This window comes from Herpailurus yagouaroundi, unplaced genomic scaffold, assembly GCF_014898765.1.
Source record: "Herpailurus yagouaroundi ecotype Mexico unplaced genomic scaffold, PumYag 67793, whole genome shotgun sequence".
Taxonomy (NCBI): domain Eukaryota; kingdom Metazoa; phylum Chordata; class Mammalia; order Carnivora; family Felidae; genus Herpailurus; species Herpailurus yagouaroundi.
In genome coordinates this window covers 25,230,755-25,251,482 of record NW_024420586.1, presented here as the reverse complement: position 1 = coordinate 25,251,482, position 20,728 = coordinate 25,230,755, and the positions used below count along the sequence as shown (strand labels likewise).

Sequence of the window (20,728 nt, the reverse complement as noted above, 5' to 3'; positions counted from 1 at the left end):
ATGGAGGAGACTGTGGCTGTTGGCTCCGCGGTAACAGGCTGTCTTGGGATGGGGGGCGGGGCTCGGGGGGCCACCCAGGGACAGTGGCCTCAACTTATTGCGTGCCATGCTGCTTTGGAGGCGGGAAACAAGTGGGACCCAGGGTTGGTTTCTCTGCAGGTTCTTGAGGAGTGGGATAGGGTGGGGGAAGGGAAGAACTGAAGGGATAGAGAAGGGAGAGGAGCAGAGAGCAAGAGACAGAGAGAGACAGAAAGAGATGGAAATGGGAAGACACAGAAAAAGTGACAGAGCTGGAAGGAGGCAGAGAGGGGCACAGAAAGAAAGGCAAGACAGAGAGGAGAGAGAGAGACACCAAGAGAGCCAAAACAGTGAGGGAGATGCAAAGAGAAGGAGACATAGAGAAGGACAGAAGGCAAAAGATACGGCCTGAAAGCAACAGAGGCCAAGGACACAGGTGGAGAAACTGAGAAGGGAGACAAAGATGATATTGTAGAGAGGGAGACAGAGACAGAGAGGTATGCACAGAGTCTGAGAGGAAGTCCATGAGACCAGGTGTCAGGCTGGGGTATACCCTGGGCAGGTGGTGCTGGTGTGGGTGGGACAGGGTTGACGTGATCCCTGTGATCTGTGGCTCTACCCTCAACTTGCTGAGAGGGACCTCCAGAACTTCTGCACCTCAGTCCCTACCTTTCTGCCCTTCCTCCCTCCCCCAAATAGTAACAACAGTGACAACAACCAGTGTCTCATGCTGACATAGACCCCAGGCCAGTCCTGTTCTGAGCTCTTTCTCCATGTAAAATCAATGGATGCATGTGCACACAGTAAGTGTCCAACTTGGGACCCACAGCTTGGGTAAGTTGTGTCCAATTTACCCCATAGAGCAGGGGTGAGACTACCCAGTTGTGGCCCCAGGACTCCACAGGACAGAGCACTCTCCTGACCATCCATTCTACAGATGGGGAGACTGAGACCTGCCAAAGGCCCAAGGCAGTGATGCAGCCCTGGGCCCGTGGGGCCTGCTCGCCCGCTGGCTACCCCACAAGGAGCTTGCCATCCCCATCCTGCCTCCACAGGCTTCATTGTCCTTATAAGCAAAATTGGAGGTTAGAGGAGGAAAGAGAGCAGGGCTATGACTTTGCATTTATTGAGCTCCCACTGTGTGCCACGTCCTGTGCTGAGCCTTCATGAGTAAGAAGGGGTATGAAGACCCCTGGGACTTAAGTGGCAATGCTTTCAGGACTTCCACTCTGGAGCCAACTTGCCCTCATTTATAGACTGCCCTAACCACCGACTGGCCATGTGGCCTTGGACGAGTTACTGGCCCCTCTGGACCTCAGTTCCTCATCTGTAGAGATGGGGTAATAATAGTGGCTACTCCATATGGTGATTGGGACAGCTACATGAGATTTAATCCGTTAAGTGATTTTAACTCACTTGAATCTGAAATCTCAATAAATGTTAGGTATTCTTATTTATTTACTGAGTGCCTACTGTATACAAGGGATAGTACTTGAACCTTTTTTACTAGCACTACTAATTCTAGTAATAATGCTGATAATATGCAACACCAATATCAATTTTAATTGATTGATATTTAATCCTAATTCTGATATTGATGTTAGCACTAATGCTAATCTTAATAGTGGTAGTAATACTAATTTTAAATCTAATAATTATTATTCCGATTCTAGCCACAGCCATACGAATGCTAATTCTGATACAAATACTTCTCTTAGCACTAATACAGTAATAACAACAGCAGTATTGTTGGCTGAGCCTCCCCAGGCACTGTGCGAAATGCTCTCCATGCCTAATTTTATCGCATTCTCACCAGGTCCTGGTGGTATAAGTGCATATAATTGCCCGCATCTTCCAGGTTGGGAGTAGGCTCAGAGAATGAAGATGTTTGTCCGAGGCCCTGTGTTCTTGTCTCAACTCTGACACTGATTTGCTGTGTGATTCCTGGGCTGGCCACCCTCTGAGCCTCAGTTTCTTTGCCTGGATAATGGGTACAATCATAGAACCCACAGCGAATGTTGTCGAGGGGCCACTCAACACAGGTCCTGCCTGGCACACCATAAGTGACAAACTCTGTAATGGTAATTCTTCTCATTGTTATTTTCATTAGAAACAGCAGTTGCAGTATTGGGAGCAAGGTAGGGAAATCTGTCCTCCTCAGGAAGGACAGGCTGGAGGCACATCTCAGACAAGAGTTTGGCCACTGGACACAGCCTATTTCTTCATAACTGGAGCAGAGAAAGGGCTTAGGAAGGGAAGTAAAGGGTGGGGAGTGGGGGCCTCAGAGCCCTGCCTCCATCAAGAGCCAGAAACCCTGAGGCTCTGAGGCCAACCTTCACCCCATTCCCTCCCCCATCCCCGTGGAGGGGGCACAGGCCCAGAAGTCTGTGGGCGACAGTTCAGCCAGCAGGGAGGCAGCTGGGAGTGGGCAGATAAGGGAATCGGCAGGGCCAGGCCAGGCTTTGGGAGAGACCCACAAGGGTGGGGGTGGGGGTGGGGTGTCCAGGCCAAGCGTCCTCTCTGTCAGGCCTCCATTTAAGACTCAGCTCCAACATCCTCTCTTCCTAAAAGGCTTCCTTGACTGATTCCCTTCTTCCTGGCATCTTCTAGAGCTTTCTCTGTGCCCATAGCATATGGACTATTTGTGCCTCTTCCAGACTGGAATCCACCAAGGCAGGGGCAGAACCTAAGTCTCCTTGGTGTCAGTAGTGCAGACAGGAAACATCAAAGCCTGGCTGAGGAGTCAAATGTTTGTCTCAGAACCGAACTGTTGGTTTTTCTTTTTCATTTTTCAAAAATGTTTGTTTTTTGAGACAGCACGTGCAAGCTGGGGAGAGACAGAGAGAGAGACAAAAGGTCCAAAGTGGGCTCTGCGCTGATAGCAGAGAGCCTAACGTGGGGCTCAAACTTATGAACATGCGAGATCATGACCTGAGCCGAAGCCAGGCACTCAACCAACTAAGCCACCCAGATGCCCGTTTCATTTTTTTAAGAGAAAAGTATAAAGGATACTTTAACAACCATTCACCCTTGTCAGACATTAGTATTCTGCTTCATTTGTTTCAGATACTTTTAAAAGAAATATGTTATTACAGATACAGTTAAAGTTCTTACACAAATTCTATTTTCCTTTCTCCTTCCACTACCTTGAGTTTGGTGTTTATCTTCCTCATGTATATTTTTATTCTATTACTCCATACGTATGTATCCATAAACAGCATACAATAGTGGGGTTTTCGGCTTGCTTTTGAACTTCATATAAATGGAACCATATAGTTATGTTTCTTTTGTTCTACTTAATGTTTGTGACATTCATCCACATTGTTGTATGTATTAGTAGTTAATTCTTTTTTATTGAGATGTAATTCACATACCACAAAATTCACCCTTTTACTTATTTATGTACTTATTTTTAAGTATTTATTTTGAGAGAGAGAGTACATGTGCACGTGTGAGCAGGGGAGGGGCAGAGAAGGAGAGAGAGAAATCTCAAGCAGACTCTGTGCTGTCAGCATGGAGCCTGATGTGGGGCTCGATGCCATGAACCATGAGATCATGACCTGAGCTGAAATCAAGAGTTGGACGCTCAACCAACTGAGCCACCCAGGTACCCCAAAAGTCACCCATTTATTTTTTTTTTTTTAATTTTTTTTTCAACGTTTATTTATTTTTGGGACAGAGAGAGACAGAGCATGAACAGGGGAGGGGCAGAGAGAGAGGGAGACACAGAATCCGAAACAGGCTCCAGGCTCTGAGCCATCAGCCCAGAGCCTGACGCGGGGCTCGAACTCACGGACCGCGAGATCGTGACCTGGCTGAAGTCGGACGCTTAACCGACTGCGCCACCCAGGCGCCCCAAAAGTCACCCATTTAAAGGGTGCATTTCAGTGGTTAGTACAGTCACAAGGTTATACAACTACTACCACTGTCTAATTCCAGAACATTTTCATCATCCCAAAAAGAATCCTGTACCTATCAGCAGGCATTCCTCATAATATTGTCTGTCTCCCCTCAATCCCTGGAAACCGCTAATCTACTTTCTGTCTCATAGATTTGCCTATAATGGACTTTTCATATGAATGGAATCATATAATATGTGGCTTTTTGTGACTGACTTCTTTCACTTTGCATAAAGTGTCCAAGGTTCATTCATGTTGTAGCATAGATCAAAACTTCATTCCTTTTTATGGCTGAATAATATTTCATTGTATGAACATTCTACATTTTGCTTGTCCATTCGTCTAATAAGTTGACAATTTTGGGGATTGTGAATAATGCTGCTATAAACATTCATGTTAAAGTTTTTACGTGGGCGTATATTTTCAGTTCTCTTGGGTATATATCTAGGAATGGAGTTGTGGGGCCATACGGCAGTTCTGTGTTTAACTTTTTGAGAAACTGCAGAAGGATTCTCCACAGCAGTTGTATGAGGATTCTAATTTATCGACATCTTCTCCAACACTTGGTATTGTTTCTCTTTTTTTACATTTTTAATTTTTTTTTGGAGAGAGGGTGCAAATGATCAAGGAGCAGAGAGAGAGAGAGAGAGAGAAAATCCCACGAGGGGCAGAGAGTGGGAAAGAGAGAGAAGTGAGGCTCACCTGAAGTGGGGCTCAAGCTCACCCAAAGCAGGGCTCATTCTCACCCAAATCAGGGCATGAGCTCACCTGAAGCAGAGAACAAGCTCACCCAAAGGGGGGCTCAAGCTCACCTGATGCAGGACTTGAACTCACGAACCATGAGATCATGACCTGAGCCAAAGCCAGATGCTTATCTGACCAGGTGCCCCCTCTTTTTTTTTTAAGTTTATTTATCTTGAGAGAAAGAGAAAGAGAGAGCAGGGGGAGGAACAGAGAGAGAGGGAGAGAGAATTCCAAGTGGGCTCTGCGCTATGGGGCTCAAACTTACCAACTGCAAGATCATGACTTGAGCCCAAATCAAGAGTTTGACACTTAACCAACTGAGCCACCCAAGCGCCCCATATATTGTTTCTCTTTTTGATTCTGGTCATCCCAGTTGGTGTGATGTGACATCTCATTGTGTTTTTGGTTTGATGTCCCTAATGACTAATGATGTTGAGCATCTTCTCATGTACTTGTTGGACACCTGTAGGTCTTCCATAGAGAAATATCTATTTAGATCCTTTGCCCATTTTTAATTGGGTTATCTTTTTGTCGAGTAGTATGAGTTCTTTATATATTCTAGATGCTAGTCCCTTATCAGATATGTGATTTGAAAATATTTTCTCCAATTGTTGGGTTGCTCTTTTACTTTCTTTTGCCCCTTGAAATGCAAAAGCTTTTAGTTTTTATGAAGTCCAATTTATCTAGTTTTTCTTTGGTTGCTTATGTGTTAGGTGTCATATCTAAGAAACCATTGCCTAGTCCAAGGTCACAAAGATTTATGCATGCTTTCTTCTAAAAGTTTTATAGTTTTAGCCCTTACATTCATGTCTTCTCTTTATTTTGGTTAATTTTTATATATGGTGTGAAATAGAGGTCCAGTTTCATTCTTTTGCATGTGGATATCCAGTTGTCCCAACACCGTTTGTGGAAAAGATTGTTCTTTCCCCATTGAATTGTCTAGGCACGCTTGTCAGAAATCAGTTGCCCATAATGTATGAGTTTATTTCTGGACTCTCAATTCTATTCCATTGACTTATATATCTTTTTTTTAAGTTTATTTATTTTGAGAGAGACTGAGACAGCATGAGTAGGGGAGGGACAGAGAGAGAAGGAGAGAGAGAATCCCAAGCAGACTCCACGCTGCCAGCACAGAGCCTGACATGGGGCTGAAGCCCATGAAACCATGAGATCATGACCTGAGCCAAAACCAAGAGTTGGATGCTCAACCAACTGAGCAACCCAGGTGCCCCATTTATTTATCTGTTTTTATGCCAGTACCACATCACCTTGATCACTACAGCCGTGTAGTACATTTTTAAATCGGAAAGTGTGAGTCCTCCAAATGTGTTTTTCTTTTACGAGATTGTTGTAGCCATTCACGGTCCATGCCATTTTCATACGAATTTTAGGATCAGTTTGTCGCAAGCTTGGATTCTGATATGAATGGCACTAAACCTGTAGATCAGTTTGGTGAGTATTGCCATATTAATGCTATAAAGTCTCCAATCCATGAATTTATGATATCTTTTCATTTATTTAAGTCTTATTTAATTTTTTAATGTTTATTTGTTTTTGAGAGAGAGAGAGAGAGAGAGCAAGCAGGGGAGGGGCAGAGAGAGATGATCTGAAGCAGGCTCCGCACTGACAGCAGAGAGTCCAATGTAGGGCTCGAATCCACAAACTATGAGATCATGACCTGAGCCAAAGCTGGTCACTTAACTGATTGAACCACCCAGGCACCTCCGTGTTATTTAATTTCTTTCAACAGTGTTTTATGGTTTTTAAGTATACAAGTCTTACCCATCTTTTGTTAAATTTATTACTAAGTAGTTTATTCTTTTTTATGCTATTGTAAATGGAATTGTTTTCTTCATTTTTGGATTGTTCGTTGCAAGTATATAGAAATATGATTAAATCTTGTATGATCTAGTATCCTGCAACCTTGCTGGGCTCATATATACATAAAACGTAGTCTCACATATATATGTAATGGTTTTGTTGTGGGTTCCTTTTTTTCAATGTTTTTTTTTTATTTTTTTTTATTTTTGGGACAGAGAGAGACAGAGCATGAACGGGGGAGGGGCAGAGAGAGAGGGAGACACAGAATCGGAAACAGGCTCCAGGCTCTGAGCCATCAGCCCAGAGCCTGACGCGGGGCTCGAACTCACGGACCGCGAGATCGTGATCTGGCTGAAGTCGGATGCTTAACCGACTGTGCCACCCAGGCGCCCCTGTTGTGGGTTCCTTAAGATTTTCTCTGTATAAGATCATGTCACCTGCAAATACTGATAGTTTTACTTCTTTTTTTTCCCCCTATCTGGATGCTTTTTATTTCTTTTTCTTGCCTAATTGCCCTGACTAGGACCTCCAGTATGTTGTTGAATAGAAGTGGTGAGAAGGGACATCTTTGTCTTGTTCCTGATCTCTAAGAGAAAGTTTTTAGTATTTCATCATGAAGTATGATATTAGCTATAAGTTTTTTGTAGATGCACTTTTTAAAAATTTCAGTGTAGTTTTTTTTTTTTTTTTTTAAGTAATATCTATATCCAACATGGGGCTTGAACTCACAACCCTGAGATCAAGAGTTGCATGCTCTACCGAGCCAGCCAGGCACCCCATTTTGTATATTCACTTTATCAGGTTGAGGAAGTTCTCATTTGTTCCTAGTTTGTTGAGTACTTTTATAAATGAAACGGTATTGAATTTTGTCAGATGCTTTTTCTGTATCTGTTGAGAAGATCATGTGGTTTTTGTCCTTTATTAATATGGTATGTTACATTGGTTTTCTTATGTTGAGCAAATCTTGCATTTCTTGGATCAATCCCACTTGGTTATGGTGTATAATCCTTCTTATATATTGCTGAATTCTATTTACTAGTATTTTGTTGAAGATTTTTGCATCTATATTCATAAGAGATACAGGTCTATAGTCTTCTTGTTGTGTTTGTGTCTGGTTTTGGTATTAGGTTAGTGCTGACCTCATAAGTTTATTCCCTTTTATGGCTGAGTAGTATTCCATGGAATGGATGTATCATGGTTTGTTTAACCATTCATCTGTTGATGGACATTTGGGTTGTTTCCAGACTTTTCTGTGTTACAGCACACCTGCAATTTACAAACTCATACTTCTCTGTCTGTGCACACACATGTGAAAGAGTTTCTCCGGGGGCAGAGGATATTAGTCCATCTTTCCATTCATTCACCCACCCACCCATCTATCCATCCATTCATCTATGTACGTATTCATTCATTTACCCACTTGCCGCCCACTCTCCCTCCCTCCCTTCCTCCCTCCTTTTCTCCTTCCTTCCCTCATTTCTATTTCCTTTCTTCCTTTCATAAATCATCTATCTCCAGGCATATGACATCTGGGTCCAAGGCAAGCTGTCTTTTTTTTTTAAGTTTATTTATTTATTTTAAGAGAGAGAGCAAGAGAGCACGCAAGTGAGAGCAGGGGAGGGAGAGAGAGAGAATCCCAAGCAGACTCCTCTCTGTCAGTGCGGAGCCTTATGTGGGGCTCAAAACCACAAAATGAGATCATGACCTGAGCCAAAACCAAGAGCTGGACGCTTAACCAACTGAGCCACCCAGGCACCCCGACCCCCGCTTTTAAGTTTATTTATGCAAGCTGTCTTTTAAAAATAGGAAGCATGGCCCAGGCGGCCCTGGGTGCCTAGCTGCTGGGTGGCCTCTGGGTCTGGGTGGCCTCTGTAGCCTGGGGGGTGGTAGTGCTGGAGGTGGCAACCAGCAGTGCCCCAGGGACCCTGTACCCTTGCCAGGCACCACAGCAGTAGGAAGGCCACTAGTTTCTGTACTACAGAGCAGCAGGTACAGTAGCCATGCCCTGCTCTCCTATGATGGGATCAACCATTAGAAGGTGCTAATCCCCTGCAAGAGATTATTTGAAAAATTTTGTTCTATAAGGACGGAGTGATGTTTCAGATTGAGTAAGCCACCAAGCAGTGCGCCAAGATCACCCTGATGGACCCCTGGGACCCTCTAGACATTCCTCAGAATGCCACCTTTGAGGACTAGTTGACGACTAGTTCTCCATAGGGGGCCCCAGGAGCAGATCAAGGTCCAGAAGTGGTCTGACAGAAAGTCAGCTAGATCATATGAAATCTGGGTTGGCATTTATACAGTTAAAAATGGTTATCCTATCCAGAAAGCCTTCACCAAAACTGTGATACTGTGCATGCAGTTTTTCAACATGCAGCTGGGCATTAAAGACCCCTGGGTGGGGCGCCTGGGTGGCGCAGTCGGTTAAGCGTCCGACTTCAGCCAGGTCACGATCTCGCGGTCCGTGGGTTCGAGCCCCGCGTCAGGCTCTGGGCTGATGGCTCAGAGCCTGGAGCCTGTTTCCGATTCTGTGTCTCCCTCTCTCTCTGCCCCTCCCCCGTTCATGCTCTGTCTCTCTCTGTCCCAAAAATAAATAAACGTTGAAAAAATAAATAAATAAATAAATAAAAAGACCCCTGGGTGTTTACCCCGCTAAGCACCTGCCAGGTGGCCCAGCCAGAGAGGATGAGTGTGAACTGCACCTGGTAAGCCCATGAATGTAGAAGTGGCAGCATTGGGCATCATCCCCAGCTCAAGAGGGATTTGAGACTTGAGAAATGAGAAACGTCATTGGCGATAAATATCATAATTGAAGGAAGATAAACATTGATGTGGGGTTTTTTTTTGTATGTATGATTTTGACTACTCAAGCTACGTATACAGAATGGGGTGGAGTGGAGAATGTGTAGTAATATGAACAGAAGAGATAGCTAAGATGGAGATTGCAGACGTTTGTATAGTTTGTGTGGGTGCTGTGCTTTCTGCATATGCAGGTGTATCTAAGTGTGGTGGCACACGTGGGGTGAGCATCAGCACGAGCAGTTTGCCTTGGCAGGGAGGAGGGTCTCATTACTGACATTGCTGAGAATTGCTGAATTGCTGCCCTGTGGTGATGATAAAATGCAGAATGATTTTAATCAGTTTTATTATTAATTTTTGAGTTCTCTGCAGATAATGGCCCCTTTATTGCCTGTGCCAGGGTGATGACTGTTTCCCCTGCCCTGTCTCCTGCTCCCTTGGCCAACGACAAAGTGATTCCTCAAAAATCTCTTCCAGACTTAAGAGCTTTGTGACATGATCTGATTGATGTAAGTTTGGGGAGGAAATGAAAGGCTATAACACAGAGTAATTATTCCTCAAATAGAAACTTAAAAGTGTTTATTTATTTTGAGAGTGAGAGAGCACATGTGGGAGGGACAGAGAGAGGGAGAGAGAGAATCCCAAGCAGGCTCTGTCTGTGCTGTCAGTAGAGAACTCCATGCGGGGCTCCATCCCATGAACTGTGACATCATGACCTGAGCCGAAATCAAGAGTCAGATGCTTAATCAACAGAGCCACCCAGGTGCCCCTCAAAGAGACATTTTATTTTATTAAATTTTTTTAATGTTTATTTATTTAAATTTTTTATGTTTTTATTTTATTTTTGAGAGAGAGGAGAGAACATGAGCAGGGGAGGGGCAGAGAGAGAGGGAGACACAGGATCTGAAGCAGGCTCCAGGATCTGAGCTGTTGGCACAGAGCCCAATGCAGGGCTTGAACCCACGGATTGTGACATCATGACCTGAGCCAAAGTCAGACATTTAACAGACTGAGCCACCCAGGCGCCCCTCAGAGAGACATCTTAAGCAAGAGGGTTTGAAAATCTTAATGTCTCTACGTAGGTAAGCATGAGCCACGTATGCTTCCTTTTTTCTATGCAAGAATGTTGATATATGTGCTTAATCATCACAGACTTGTCAGGAGACCTAGAAAGGCAGATAGTATTCTAAAAATAGCATTGAACTGGGAGTCAGTAGACTGTTGTCTCCAAAGTCCACGACTGGAATTCCCTTGTACTTGAACTCCTTTGATTAACTAAATGCACTATGCTTTCCCTCACCAGGGCCATCCTGGACCATTGTTTCACTGCCTCTTTATCTATGTAACTCCTGTGCATCCTTCCTAGGTCAGCTCACGCTTGACCTTTGCAGAGCTGCTCCCGAACCTGGATTGGGTGCATCTTGTAGCTTGAGCATGCTGTTCTCACAATACTGATTAGACTGTGTGTTAATTTCTTTCTTATTGGACACCATTGCCCACTAGCCTGGCTATGAGCTCCTTGAGTACAGTTACCACGTTCTGTTTACTTTTACATGACCCGCACCAAATAAGTGCCTGGCACATGGTCAGTGCCCTAAACATTTGTAGAGAATGCCAGCTTCTCTGGTCATTAGTTTACTCATCTGTGAGTGGGTTAGGTTTGCTGACTTCTAGGAAGACCTACTAACAAAATTTATTGTTCTAGATTCTTCTGTTGTGATTCATCTGGCTATCATCTGTTACTAGAAGAAATGTGTGATATCTATATTATGCTGAAAATCTGTATTAGAGTTTATGTTATCTTAATACGTATTTAATTGCCAAAATAAATAGTAAAAAATTAAAAACAGGCAGGAAGCCTGCTACAGCTTTTGGCAAAGCCTTTCACATGCTGAAACTCACACCCTTACACATCCTCTCTTTCGTTTTGGGGGGGCTCTTTGGGGGTTCACTCATAGGGTCTGGCTGAACCACCAGCTGGGGACTGTTTAGAGACTAGAGTCCACAAGACTAGAGGCTTGATCACATCAAAAGACTGTCATACATGCTCCTTTATCCATCACTCATTCATTCAGGACGCTGTACTCTTTCCTTTTCCTCACTGCCTGCCTTATTTGCTGGTTAATCCTTGTTTCAGAACTCTAAATGTCTTTGGACCTCTTCTCTAGTTGACAGTTTCTCTTTTGGTGAACTTATCCAGTCTCTGTCTTCAGAGTATCTCCATAATCTAACCACCTTTTATCACCTCCCCTGCCGGCACGGCACCGCTTGCCTGGACCACTATAGTAGCCTCCCCCTCACAGTCCTCTGTTCCTGCCCTCACACCTACAGCCTATTTTCTTCACAGCAGCCAGAGGGAGCCTGTTAAAATCCTGTCAGATCATGGCCCTCCTCTGCTCATGACCCTTCCATGGCTCCCCTGTCACTCAGAGTAAAAGCCAGAGTTCTCTCCGTGGCCCATGATACCCTACACGATCAGTCTCCCACCCCGTGTCTGACCTCACCTCCTGCTGCTCCCCCCTCCACTCACTGCTCACTTTGCACTGGCCTCACTGTTCCTCATGCACCAGGCACGTTCATGCTTCAGGGCCTTTGCACTGCCTGTTCTCTCTGCTTGTTATGCTCTTCCTCCAGCTATTGGTGCACCTCCTTCCCTCATCTTGGATCTGCATGCAAATGGCTTCTCAGTGAAGTTTCCCCCCACCATCCTATTACACGTTAGAAACTGCCCCAGCAATTTTTATCTGCATTCCCTCTTTTCCATGTTGTCTTTTGCTCCAAAGTATTTATCATCCTCTAATATACTTCATATTTCCCTTACTGTTTTTTTTTTAAGTAGGCTTCATGCCCAGCATGGAGCCCAATGTGGGGCTTGAAATCACAACCCTGAGATCAAGACCTGAGCTGAGATCAAGAGTCTCAGAGGCTTGGGGCGCCTGGGTGGCGCAGTCGGTTAAGCGTCCGACTTCAGCCAGGTCACGATCTCGCAGTCCGTGAGTTCGAGCCCCGCGTCAGGCTCTGGGCTGATAGCTCAGAGCCTGGAGCCTGTTTCCGATTCTGTGTCTCCCTCTCTCTCTGCCCCTCCCCCGTTCATGCTCTGTCTCTCTCTGTCCCAAAAATAAATAAATGTTGAAAAAAGAAATTAAAAAAAAAAAAAAGAGTCTCAGAGGCTTAACCAACTGAGCCACCCAGGCAGCCCTTCTTTACTTTTTTTTTTTAAGTTTATTTATTTTGAGAGAGAGAGAATGCACACGAGTGGTGGGAGGGGCAGAGAGAGGGGGAGAGAGAATCCCAACAGGGTCTGTGCTGTCAGCATGAGCCCGTTGTGGGGCTCAATCTCCTGAGCCCTGAGATCATGACCTAAGCCAAAATCAAGAGTTGGACACTTAACCAACTGAGCCACCCAGGTGCCCCATATTTTCCTTACTTAATTTTATTTATTTTGTCTCTTCTACTAGAATGACAACTCCCCAAACCTAGGTATGCTTATCCTTTTTGTTCAACACTGTCTCCCCAATGTCTGGAACAGGGCCAAGCACAGAGTAGGTACTCAATATGTGTTTATTAGTTGATTGAATGGATGGTGTTGGGAGGGGGAGGCAGAAACAGATGATATTTGTCCCAGTCCTGTCTACTCTGTCAGGAGCTGAGCCTCAGTTAAGATGAATCTGGACCTACCAGATCCAAAGGTAGACAGCACCACATACCCTGGGGGTGAGATCAGGTAAGGCATTCCAGGAGGAGGTAGTATCACTTGGGGTGGTCCTTGAAGGTTCCGTGGGACTGACAGATATCTTGAGGTTCAGTGAAGCCTATGGGGTGGAGGACACAGGAAGCAGCACTTGGAAGGGATGAGGTGAATTCCAAAAGGATGAGAAAGGATGGGCTCACTAACAAGGACAATCTGTCAGGGGCCCTGAATCCCAAGGGGATGACCCTGGATTTGGTCCTCAGAGATGTCATACCCTGGTCAACCCCCAAACAGCTCAGAGACCTCACACCCTGGACAAACATTCATACATAGCACTGAGACAGTAATAATGAAGAGCTCATATTAATCGAGAGGTTGTTAATTTATTAGGGGAGCCTTGGATGGAGGACATTCAGACATGTAATTTTGGTCCCAAACCCAACTCAGGTCCCCCCAGTAGGAAGAATGAAATGCTGAAGTCCTCAGTCCTTGGAGTTCTCTGGGCTTGGGTGAGAGTTTGCAGGCAGAAAGGGAGAGGGAGACATCACAGGGAACAGAATGGCAGAGGGCCAGCCTCAATCATGAGGAGATATAGTTGGACACCTCAATCAGGTTTCTGTCAGGGTCTCGGAAGTAGATGGACATAATGGGTCCTTTGGCCCCTGTTCTGGGGACTGGACCCTCCTCAGTGGGGACATCACAAACCTGAAGTGGGAGGAGAACACAAAAGTCATTCATCACAGTCCATGTATGAGACCAAAATTCAATTCTTAGAAGACCCCTGATATCTTTCTGACTTCATCTCCTTCCATTCTCCCCTCCCTCACTCTGGCCATTTACTGGCTGTGTGGCCTCGATCATGGTACCTAACTGCTCTGTACCTCAATTTCCTAATTTGTAAAATGGGGATGATAAAATGGTGCCTAGTATTATCTAGTAAGTGGCAGAGCCAGAATTCAAACCCAGGTAGTCTGGGCCAAAGCCCGTATTCTTAGCCCCTATGCTTTCCCCCACTTTACTTCCAAACCAGACTTTTTCACTGATACTTTCCAAAGAAAGAAATATATGCAAGACCTTATTCTGTGTTCCCCAAAAGGGGAACCAATGCTTCCTTTACATTAAACCATTTTAAGTGTTAGAAATATACCAAATTAAATATTCCCTCTTCAATCCTATTTCAATCCTCTTTTTCCTTTTTTTAAGTGTTTATTTTTGAGAGAGAGAGAGAGAGAGAGAGAGAGAGAGAGAGAGAGAGAATGAGTGGGGGAAGGGCAGAGAGAGCAGGAAACACGGAAGCAGGTTCCAGGCTCTGAGCTGTCAGCACAGAACCCAACACGGGGCTTGAACTCACAAACTGTGAGGTCATGACCTGAGCTGAAGTTGGATGCTTAACCAACTGAGCCATCCAAGCGCCTGTTTGTTTGTTTGTTTTTATTATTAAGTAATCTCTACACCCAATGTGCAGCTTGAACTCAGGACCCCAAGGTCAACAGTTGCATACTCTTCCTACCGAGCCAGCCAGGTAGGTGCCCCCTATTTCAATCCTGATTCTATCAAGAAGAAAGTCTCTGGTGGATGCTACCAAGTCCTTAGCACCTCCCCAACCATTTGCCAAATCTCCCTATGTAACATCAAGCCCAGAGGGTTCAGAGAAAGGAAGTGGATAGAATCTAATGACTGGTGTTTTTATAGCTGTTTGTTTTTACAGTTAACTTCCCTTTGTGTCAAGATACAATGGTCTGTTCATGTACTTGGTTGAACATTTGCTTTTTACATAAATGCATTTATGTAAGAATAATTTAGGTTTGTATTCTTTACAAGAGTGATGTAAATGTATTTGTTTACATGAAAAAATGATGTCAGGAAAAAGAACGAGCAAATGGTTGTATACGGGCATGATCTGGATATGACAAAACCTGTTATGTCTGAAGTTTGAGGAACACCCAGCTGGGTCATGCATTCTGTTTTCACCATACCAGCAGCAGCTTCTCAAAAAGAATGGATGTCCAACTCACCTTGAGGTGCTGGACCATTTCCTCCAAAGGTACCTCTGTGATCAGACATCTGTCCAGGGAGCCAGGAACTGGGTGAGCAGCTTTGGGTTCAAATTCCTTTCCCACCTCATGGAGGTTAAATTTCTGGTCTCCAAAACACAATGCTTTCCGGTCACCCTATTTGGGAAGGAAGAACAACTGAGAACAACCTCCAAGGTTAAAAAAAAAAAAAGGTAAAATGGGGCTTTTAATTAAAAACAACCTCCCTGGGGCACCTGGGTGGCTCAGTAAGTTAAGCGTCTGATTGTTGATTTTGGCTCAGGTCATGATCTCGCAGTTTGTGAGTTCGAGCCCCACATGGGGCTCTGAGCTGACAACACTCAACCTGCTTGGGATTCTCTGTCTCCCTCTCTCTGCCCCTCCCCTGCTTGCTCTCTATCTCTCTATCTTAAAAATAAAAAAAAAAAATTTGTGCGGTGCCTGGGTGGCTCAGTTGGTTTTAGCATCCACCTTGGGCTCAGGTCATGATCTAGCAGTTTGTGAGTTTGAGCCCCACATCAGGCTCTTTGCTGTCAGTACAGAGCCTTCAGACCCTCTGTCCCCTTCTCTTTCTGCCCCTCCTCTACTTGTTCTCTCTCTCTCTCTCTCTCTCTCTTTCTTTCTCTCTCTCTTTCTCAAAAATAAATGAGTAAACTTAAAAAATATTTTAAAAATTTTAGAGAGCCTGGGTGGCTCAGTCAGTTGAGCATCTGACTTCAGCTCAGGTCATGATCTCATGGTTTGTGGGTTCCTGCCCACATATAGCTCTGTGCTGTCAGCGTGTATCCCACTTCAGATCCTCTGCCCCCCCCCCCAAAGGGGGAAACATTTTTTTAAAAAAAGTAAACTCTCTACATCCAACATGGGGCTCAAACTCACAACCCTGAGATTAAGAGTCTCAAGCTCTACTGACTGAGCCAGCCAGGAGACCCATATATCTAAGAATGTTTTACTCTACACTCACCTTGATTAATAGTTTGGCTGCACATAGAATTCTAAGTTGAAAATTTCCCCTCAGAACCTTGAAATTTGGAGTGCCTAAGTGGCTCAGTTGGTTAAGCATCCAACTCTTGATTTTGGCTCAGGTCATGATCTCACGCCTCGTGAGTTTGAGCCCCAGGTCAGGCTCTGTACTGACAGTGTGGAGCCTGCTTGGGATTCTCTCTCTCTGCCTCTGCCCTGCTCGCACATGATCTCTCTCTCTTTCTCTCAAAATAAAGTTAAAAAAAAATCTTGAAATTGTTCTATTGTCTTCTGGTCTCTGATGTGACTCATGGGCAATCTGGTATCTGCATATTTCTTTTCCCTTTGTAGTTGAACTACTTTTCTTTTTTTTAATATAGTTTTAATTTTTTTAAATATTTATTGAGAGAGAGAGAGCAAGAGTGAGCACACAAGCAGGGAAGGCGCAGAGAGAAGGAGAGAGAATCCCAAGTAGGCTCCACACAATCAGTGCAGAGCCCGATGCACGGCCCGAACTCATGAACTGTGAGATCGTGACTTAAACTGAGATCAATAGTTGGACGCTTAACCGATTGAGCCACCTAGGTGCCCCTAACTACTTTTCTTTTCAACTTCTTTGAAAGCTCTTACGATATTCATTTCCACTTTGATGTTCTGTAACTTCCCAAGAACATATCTAAGTGTCAATGTGCTGGATACTCTTCCACACAAAGACTGGAAAGTTCTCTTGCGTTACTTTTATGACAATTTCCTCCCTACCTTTTTCTCCATTCTGTCTCTGGAAGTTCCACTATTTAGAATTTGGAATCTCCTACATTGATCCTTTGCATTTTTCTCACAGATTTCCTCTGAGGTTTTTGTTTGTTTGTTTGTTTGGTTGGTTTTTTTTGAGGGGAAGGGGGCTGAAAAATATAACCAAATTCTACTTCACTTGCAATTTGCATATGGGAAAGTGATTACCTTGAAAGTTGTGACTTCCATGCCCAGGATCTTGGAATAAAACATCGTGGTGTCTTTGATACTCTTTACTGTCATCAAAATGTGGTCCAGTCTATGGATAAGACATGGGGAAGGAGTCTGACTGCTGTTCCTCCATGACTTAAAAAAAAATTCAAAGGAGATCACATTGCCACTGGTCACACCCAAATTTCCTGTTTCCTTCTCAGCTCCCCTCATCTCCACAATGACTATACTTCCTCCTCAACCCCATTTCCAGGGAAAAGTCCTGGGAAAAAACTTGAGGAGAGTCTTATCACCCATGTGTAGATTCACAAGAGTCTGCCATGATCATTCTCTACTGTTTTCTTATTCTCTTTCCCCCTCTAGAGGGCTAGAGATGAAGTTTAGGGAAGTGGAGACCAAGAAAAAACCCTCTCTTGTCCCCAAGCTGGAATTCATATCTTTTGCAAGGAATGACAGGACACAGAGGAGCCCCAACCCCTAAAAGTACAAGCCCTCTGTTGGCCAATTTTACTCAGTACCCTTTTTTCTCACTCCTCAGCTATGCCAGGACTGGAAGGGAACATCTCAGATGAAATAAATGTTTCTAGGCATGTGTATTTCCAGACTCACCTTGATACCTAGAGGGAGGGCACACCTCCCCCCTTCTTACTTCCTGCCCTCAGCACACTTCCCACCTGACCTTTCTCTTGATTTGCATTCTTTAGTAATTTGTACATTTACACTACATGTGCTACAGGATTATAAGGTGCCTGTGTCTGGCACTATAGCACAATATAGTGGTTAATAGAACAGATTTGGGGAGCCAGACTGATGTTTAATTAATCTTGCTGTGCCTTGGTTTCCTTCTGTAAAATGTGCATGATTATATATATATATATATATATATATATATATATATATATATATATATGATTATTGTGAACATTAAAAAAAATTGTATTTTTAAGGGCTTAGAACAATGCCTGACACATAGCAAGTGCTATAAGAGTCAACGATGATGATGATGTTGTCATGGTCATCTTGTTAAATTTCAGATTCCCTTCCATGGCCCTTAGTCTCTACAGCCCCATCCATTTCTTTTGAACTCCAAGCTACATTGTCTTTTGCCTGTTCTCATAAGGGCAATCTTTGTATCTTTGGCCTCAGGGCCTTATGCATATCTAATGCATATGCTATTATCTGTCTCTAGGACTAGAATATAAGTTACATGAGGGTAGAGATTTCTCTCTGTTTTGTTCCCCACTGTGTCCCAAACAACTAGCAGATGTTCAGTAATATCTGTTAAATTAGTGGATATCTACTACAACAATTAGGCCCAGCGCCTAGTACAAAGTCTGACTTCTACTCTACTCTACTCTACTCTACTCTACTCTACTCTACTCTACTCTATTCCATTCCATTCCATTCCATTCCATTTTACCCTATACTATTATATTCATTCCATTCCACTGTGTTCCATTCTATTCAAACCATTACATTTTAAACAATTGATTTCACTGAGCCCCAACTGTAAAAAATGCTGTGCTGTTGTATTTTCATGAGTGGAAGAGGTGTTAGCAATGTTGCTGAGTTTTACTGTCCTGGTGGATACAGAGGATCCACAGGGACACAGAAGCAGTATAATGAGAAAATGACTGGCATTTGGGCTCCATTGAAAATAAAGTAGAATGTTAAAAACCTTTTAATGTCTGTAGGGTCTGTAATAGCACCCCCTTCTCGTTTCTGATATTGGTAATTTATATTTTTTTCTGTTAAAAATTTGAGAGAAAACAGACATTACTAATATTTTATTAATCTGTTCAAAGAATGAATTTATGACCTTGTCAATTTTCTCCAATGTATGTTTGCTTTCTATTTTACCAGTTTCTGCTCTTTATAATTCCTTCCTTCCACTTTCATAAACGTAAATTTGCTGTTCCTTTTCTAGCTTCTTGATAAGGAAGCTCAGATCATTGGTTTTCAATTTTCCTCATCTCTGCATTTGGAACTATAGATTACCCACTAAGCACAGCTTTAGCCATAACCCCCAATTTTGGTAGTCTATTGGAAATCAACTCAACCCATTCCTCCCATTTTCAGTGCCTGCCAGCTCAGACTCACTCCCCAGATTCTCGTTTGCAGAGAAGGAACTCCATCCTCACAAATTCAAGGATGAGCAGGGCTGGTTCTCTTAAGGACCCAGAAGAAGGCCAGTGTGGTTTAGAATCCAAAAGTGAGTGAGGCATGAGTAGGTGGAGAAGGCAAGGGCCAGATAGTTCAGGGTTGTTGAGGCAAGGTGAGGGAGGCTGGTTTATAAAAAGATCATCAGGACATAGTAATCATATAAGGCTTACTCTTTGCCAAGCCCTGTTCTAAGCACTACATGAAATGTAATCCATCTTATTCCCCACAGCAAATCTCCCTATATAATAGAGTGCCCAGAACACGATGTCCTCCCTCCTGCCTCCTCTTTTTCTACAGAATCCTCTACAAGGTCTCCTTCAGGGTGTCAGGGGCCCCTGGAATTCTCCTGGCAAAGTTCAAGGTCAGTGCCCTGTTTTCTGGCCCTTTCCCACACTGCCCCATCTTGATGTTCCTGGCCAAACTGGCTCCCTGGAGCCACCCTGAGGGAGCAAAGCAGTCATCCCTCAGCTCAGGGCCACTCCTGCAGACGTGTTGCAGTCTGACTGAGTTAGAACAGGGCCTTTCCATGTCCCTCTGCTGCCCTCTGCTTGTCTTTGAAAGAGGAAGAGAGAGGAGGACCGGGAAAATGGATGTCCGCACTTCAGGATAGCCCACAGAGAAAGGAAACCGGTTACCAGGCCTGGGCTAGGCAATTCCCAGCCTTGGGGCAAACGCCTATGCCCCAGGCCCCTGGGATCACCCCACTCACCTGCTTCTCCAAAGTCCTGCCCCACATCCTGGCTGGCAGCCTGGAGGGCAGACGGTACAGCATGGCAGGCTAGGTGTCTTTGCCCTGGAGCCTCCAGACAACCCTTTGGCTCAGTGCCTAGAGATCAAGGGGCAGAAATGGGAGGGCCCCAGGCTGAGGACTGCTGGTAGTAACAGAAGTCGGCAGTATAAGAACTCTGATATAAAACTCAGGGCTGTGAAAGTAAAAGCTTAAGGTGTGACTTGGTCAGCTCAGGCCACCATAACAAAGCACCACAGACTGGGGGGCTTAAACAACAGAAATTAGTTTTCTCACAGTTCTGGAGGCCCAAAGTCTGAGATCAGGTGCTAGCAGGATCACATTATGGTAACATCTCTCTTTCTGGCTTGAAGGGGACCACCTTCTCTCTGTGTCCTCACATGGTGGAGAGAAAGAGCAGGCTCTGGTTTCTTACAAGGGCATCAATCCCATCATGAGGACCCCACCCTCATGACCTCATCTAACCCTAAACACCCCCCCCAAAGGCTTCACCTCTGAATGCCATGACACTGGGGGTTAGGGCTTCAACATAAGGATTTGGGGGGACACAAACATTCGGTCCATAACAAGGTGTATGTGTAAGGGATTGCTTTGTAATAACACAGAAAAATCACCCATCCCAAGTATGGTGGGGGGATCTTTATTCTAGGATGCGAGACCTCTGGTCTCCTTAGGCTTGTGTCCCCAGAATATGAGACCCCTGATCTATTTGGGAGTCAGAGTTTGTGTCCAGGGTGTGAAGTTAAAAGCTATCTGGGTTAAGATATGACCACTCTGGCTTATGGGTCTGTTTCTGAGCCGAGATCTCTAAGCTGTTAAGTGCTCTGTGTCCCAGGGTGCAGTGTTTCTGAATTCTTTTAGGGTGTGAACTCTCAGGTTTTCCCCA

General features: G+C 44.4%; 1 protein-coding gene and 1 pseudogene across 2 annotated transcripts; one reads left to right on the top strand and one right to left on the bottom strand.

The window, feature by feature from the left end:
- LOC121026015 (mammalian ependymin-related protein 1-like) overlaps positions 1 to 20,728 on the top strand; it is a 26,662-nt pseudogene continuing 5,934 nt past the window's right edge.
- On the bottom strand, positions 12,641 to 19,901 carry GLOD5 (glyoxalase domain containing 5). Of its 2 annotated transcripts, XM_040468792.1 has the most exons (4): positions 19,804 to 19,901; positions 16,929 to 17,066; positions 14,988 to 15,143; positions 12,641 to 13,677 (listed from the first exon to the last, which is right to left on the bottom strand). In XM_040468792.1, exons 1-4 carry the CDS (start codon positions 19,864 to 19,866, stop codon positions 13,552 to 13,554), a joined length of 483 nt encoding a protein of 160 aa, XP_040324726.1. In that variant the 5' UTR covers positions 19,867 to 19,901; the 3' UTR covers positions 12,641 to 13,551. The 2 variants fall into 2 exon arrangements, with proteins under 2 accessions (XP_040324726.1, XP_040324725.1); XM_040468791.1 differs by lacking the exon at positions 19,804 to 19,901 and having other exon boundaries at positions 16,929 to 17,241.

Bases quoted from the DNA above. Each gene is read 5' to 3' on its own strand.
- GLOD5 (XM_040468791.1), bottom strand. From the start codon at position 17,144: ATGAGGGGAGCTGAGAAGGAAACAGGAAATTTGGGTGTGACCAGTGGC. The intron at 15,144-16,928 runs GTAATCACTTTC...CTTCCCAAATAG, and splicing joins TGGAAGTCACAACTTTCAAG to GGTGACCGGAAAGCATTGTG. The intron at 13,678-14,987 runs GTGAGTTGGACA...CTCCCACTTCAG, and splicing joins AAATGGTCCAGCACCTCAAG to GTTTGTGATGTCCCCACTGA.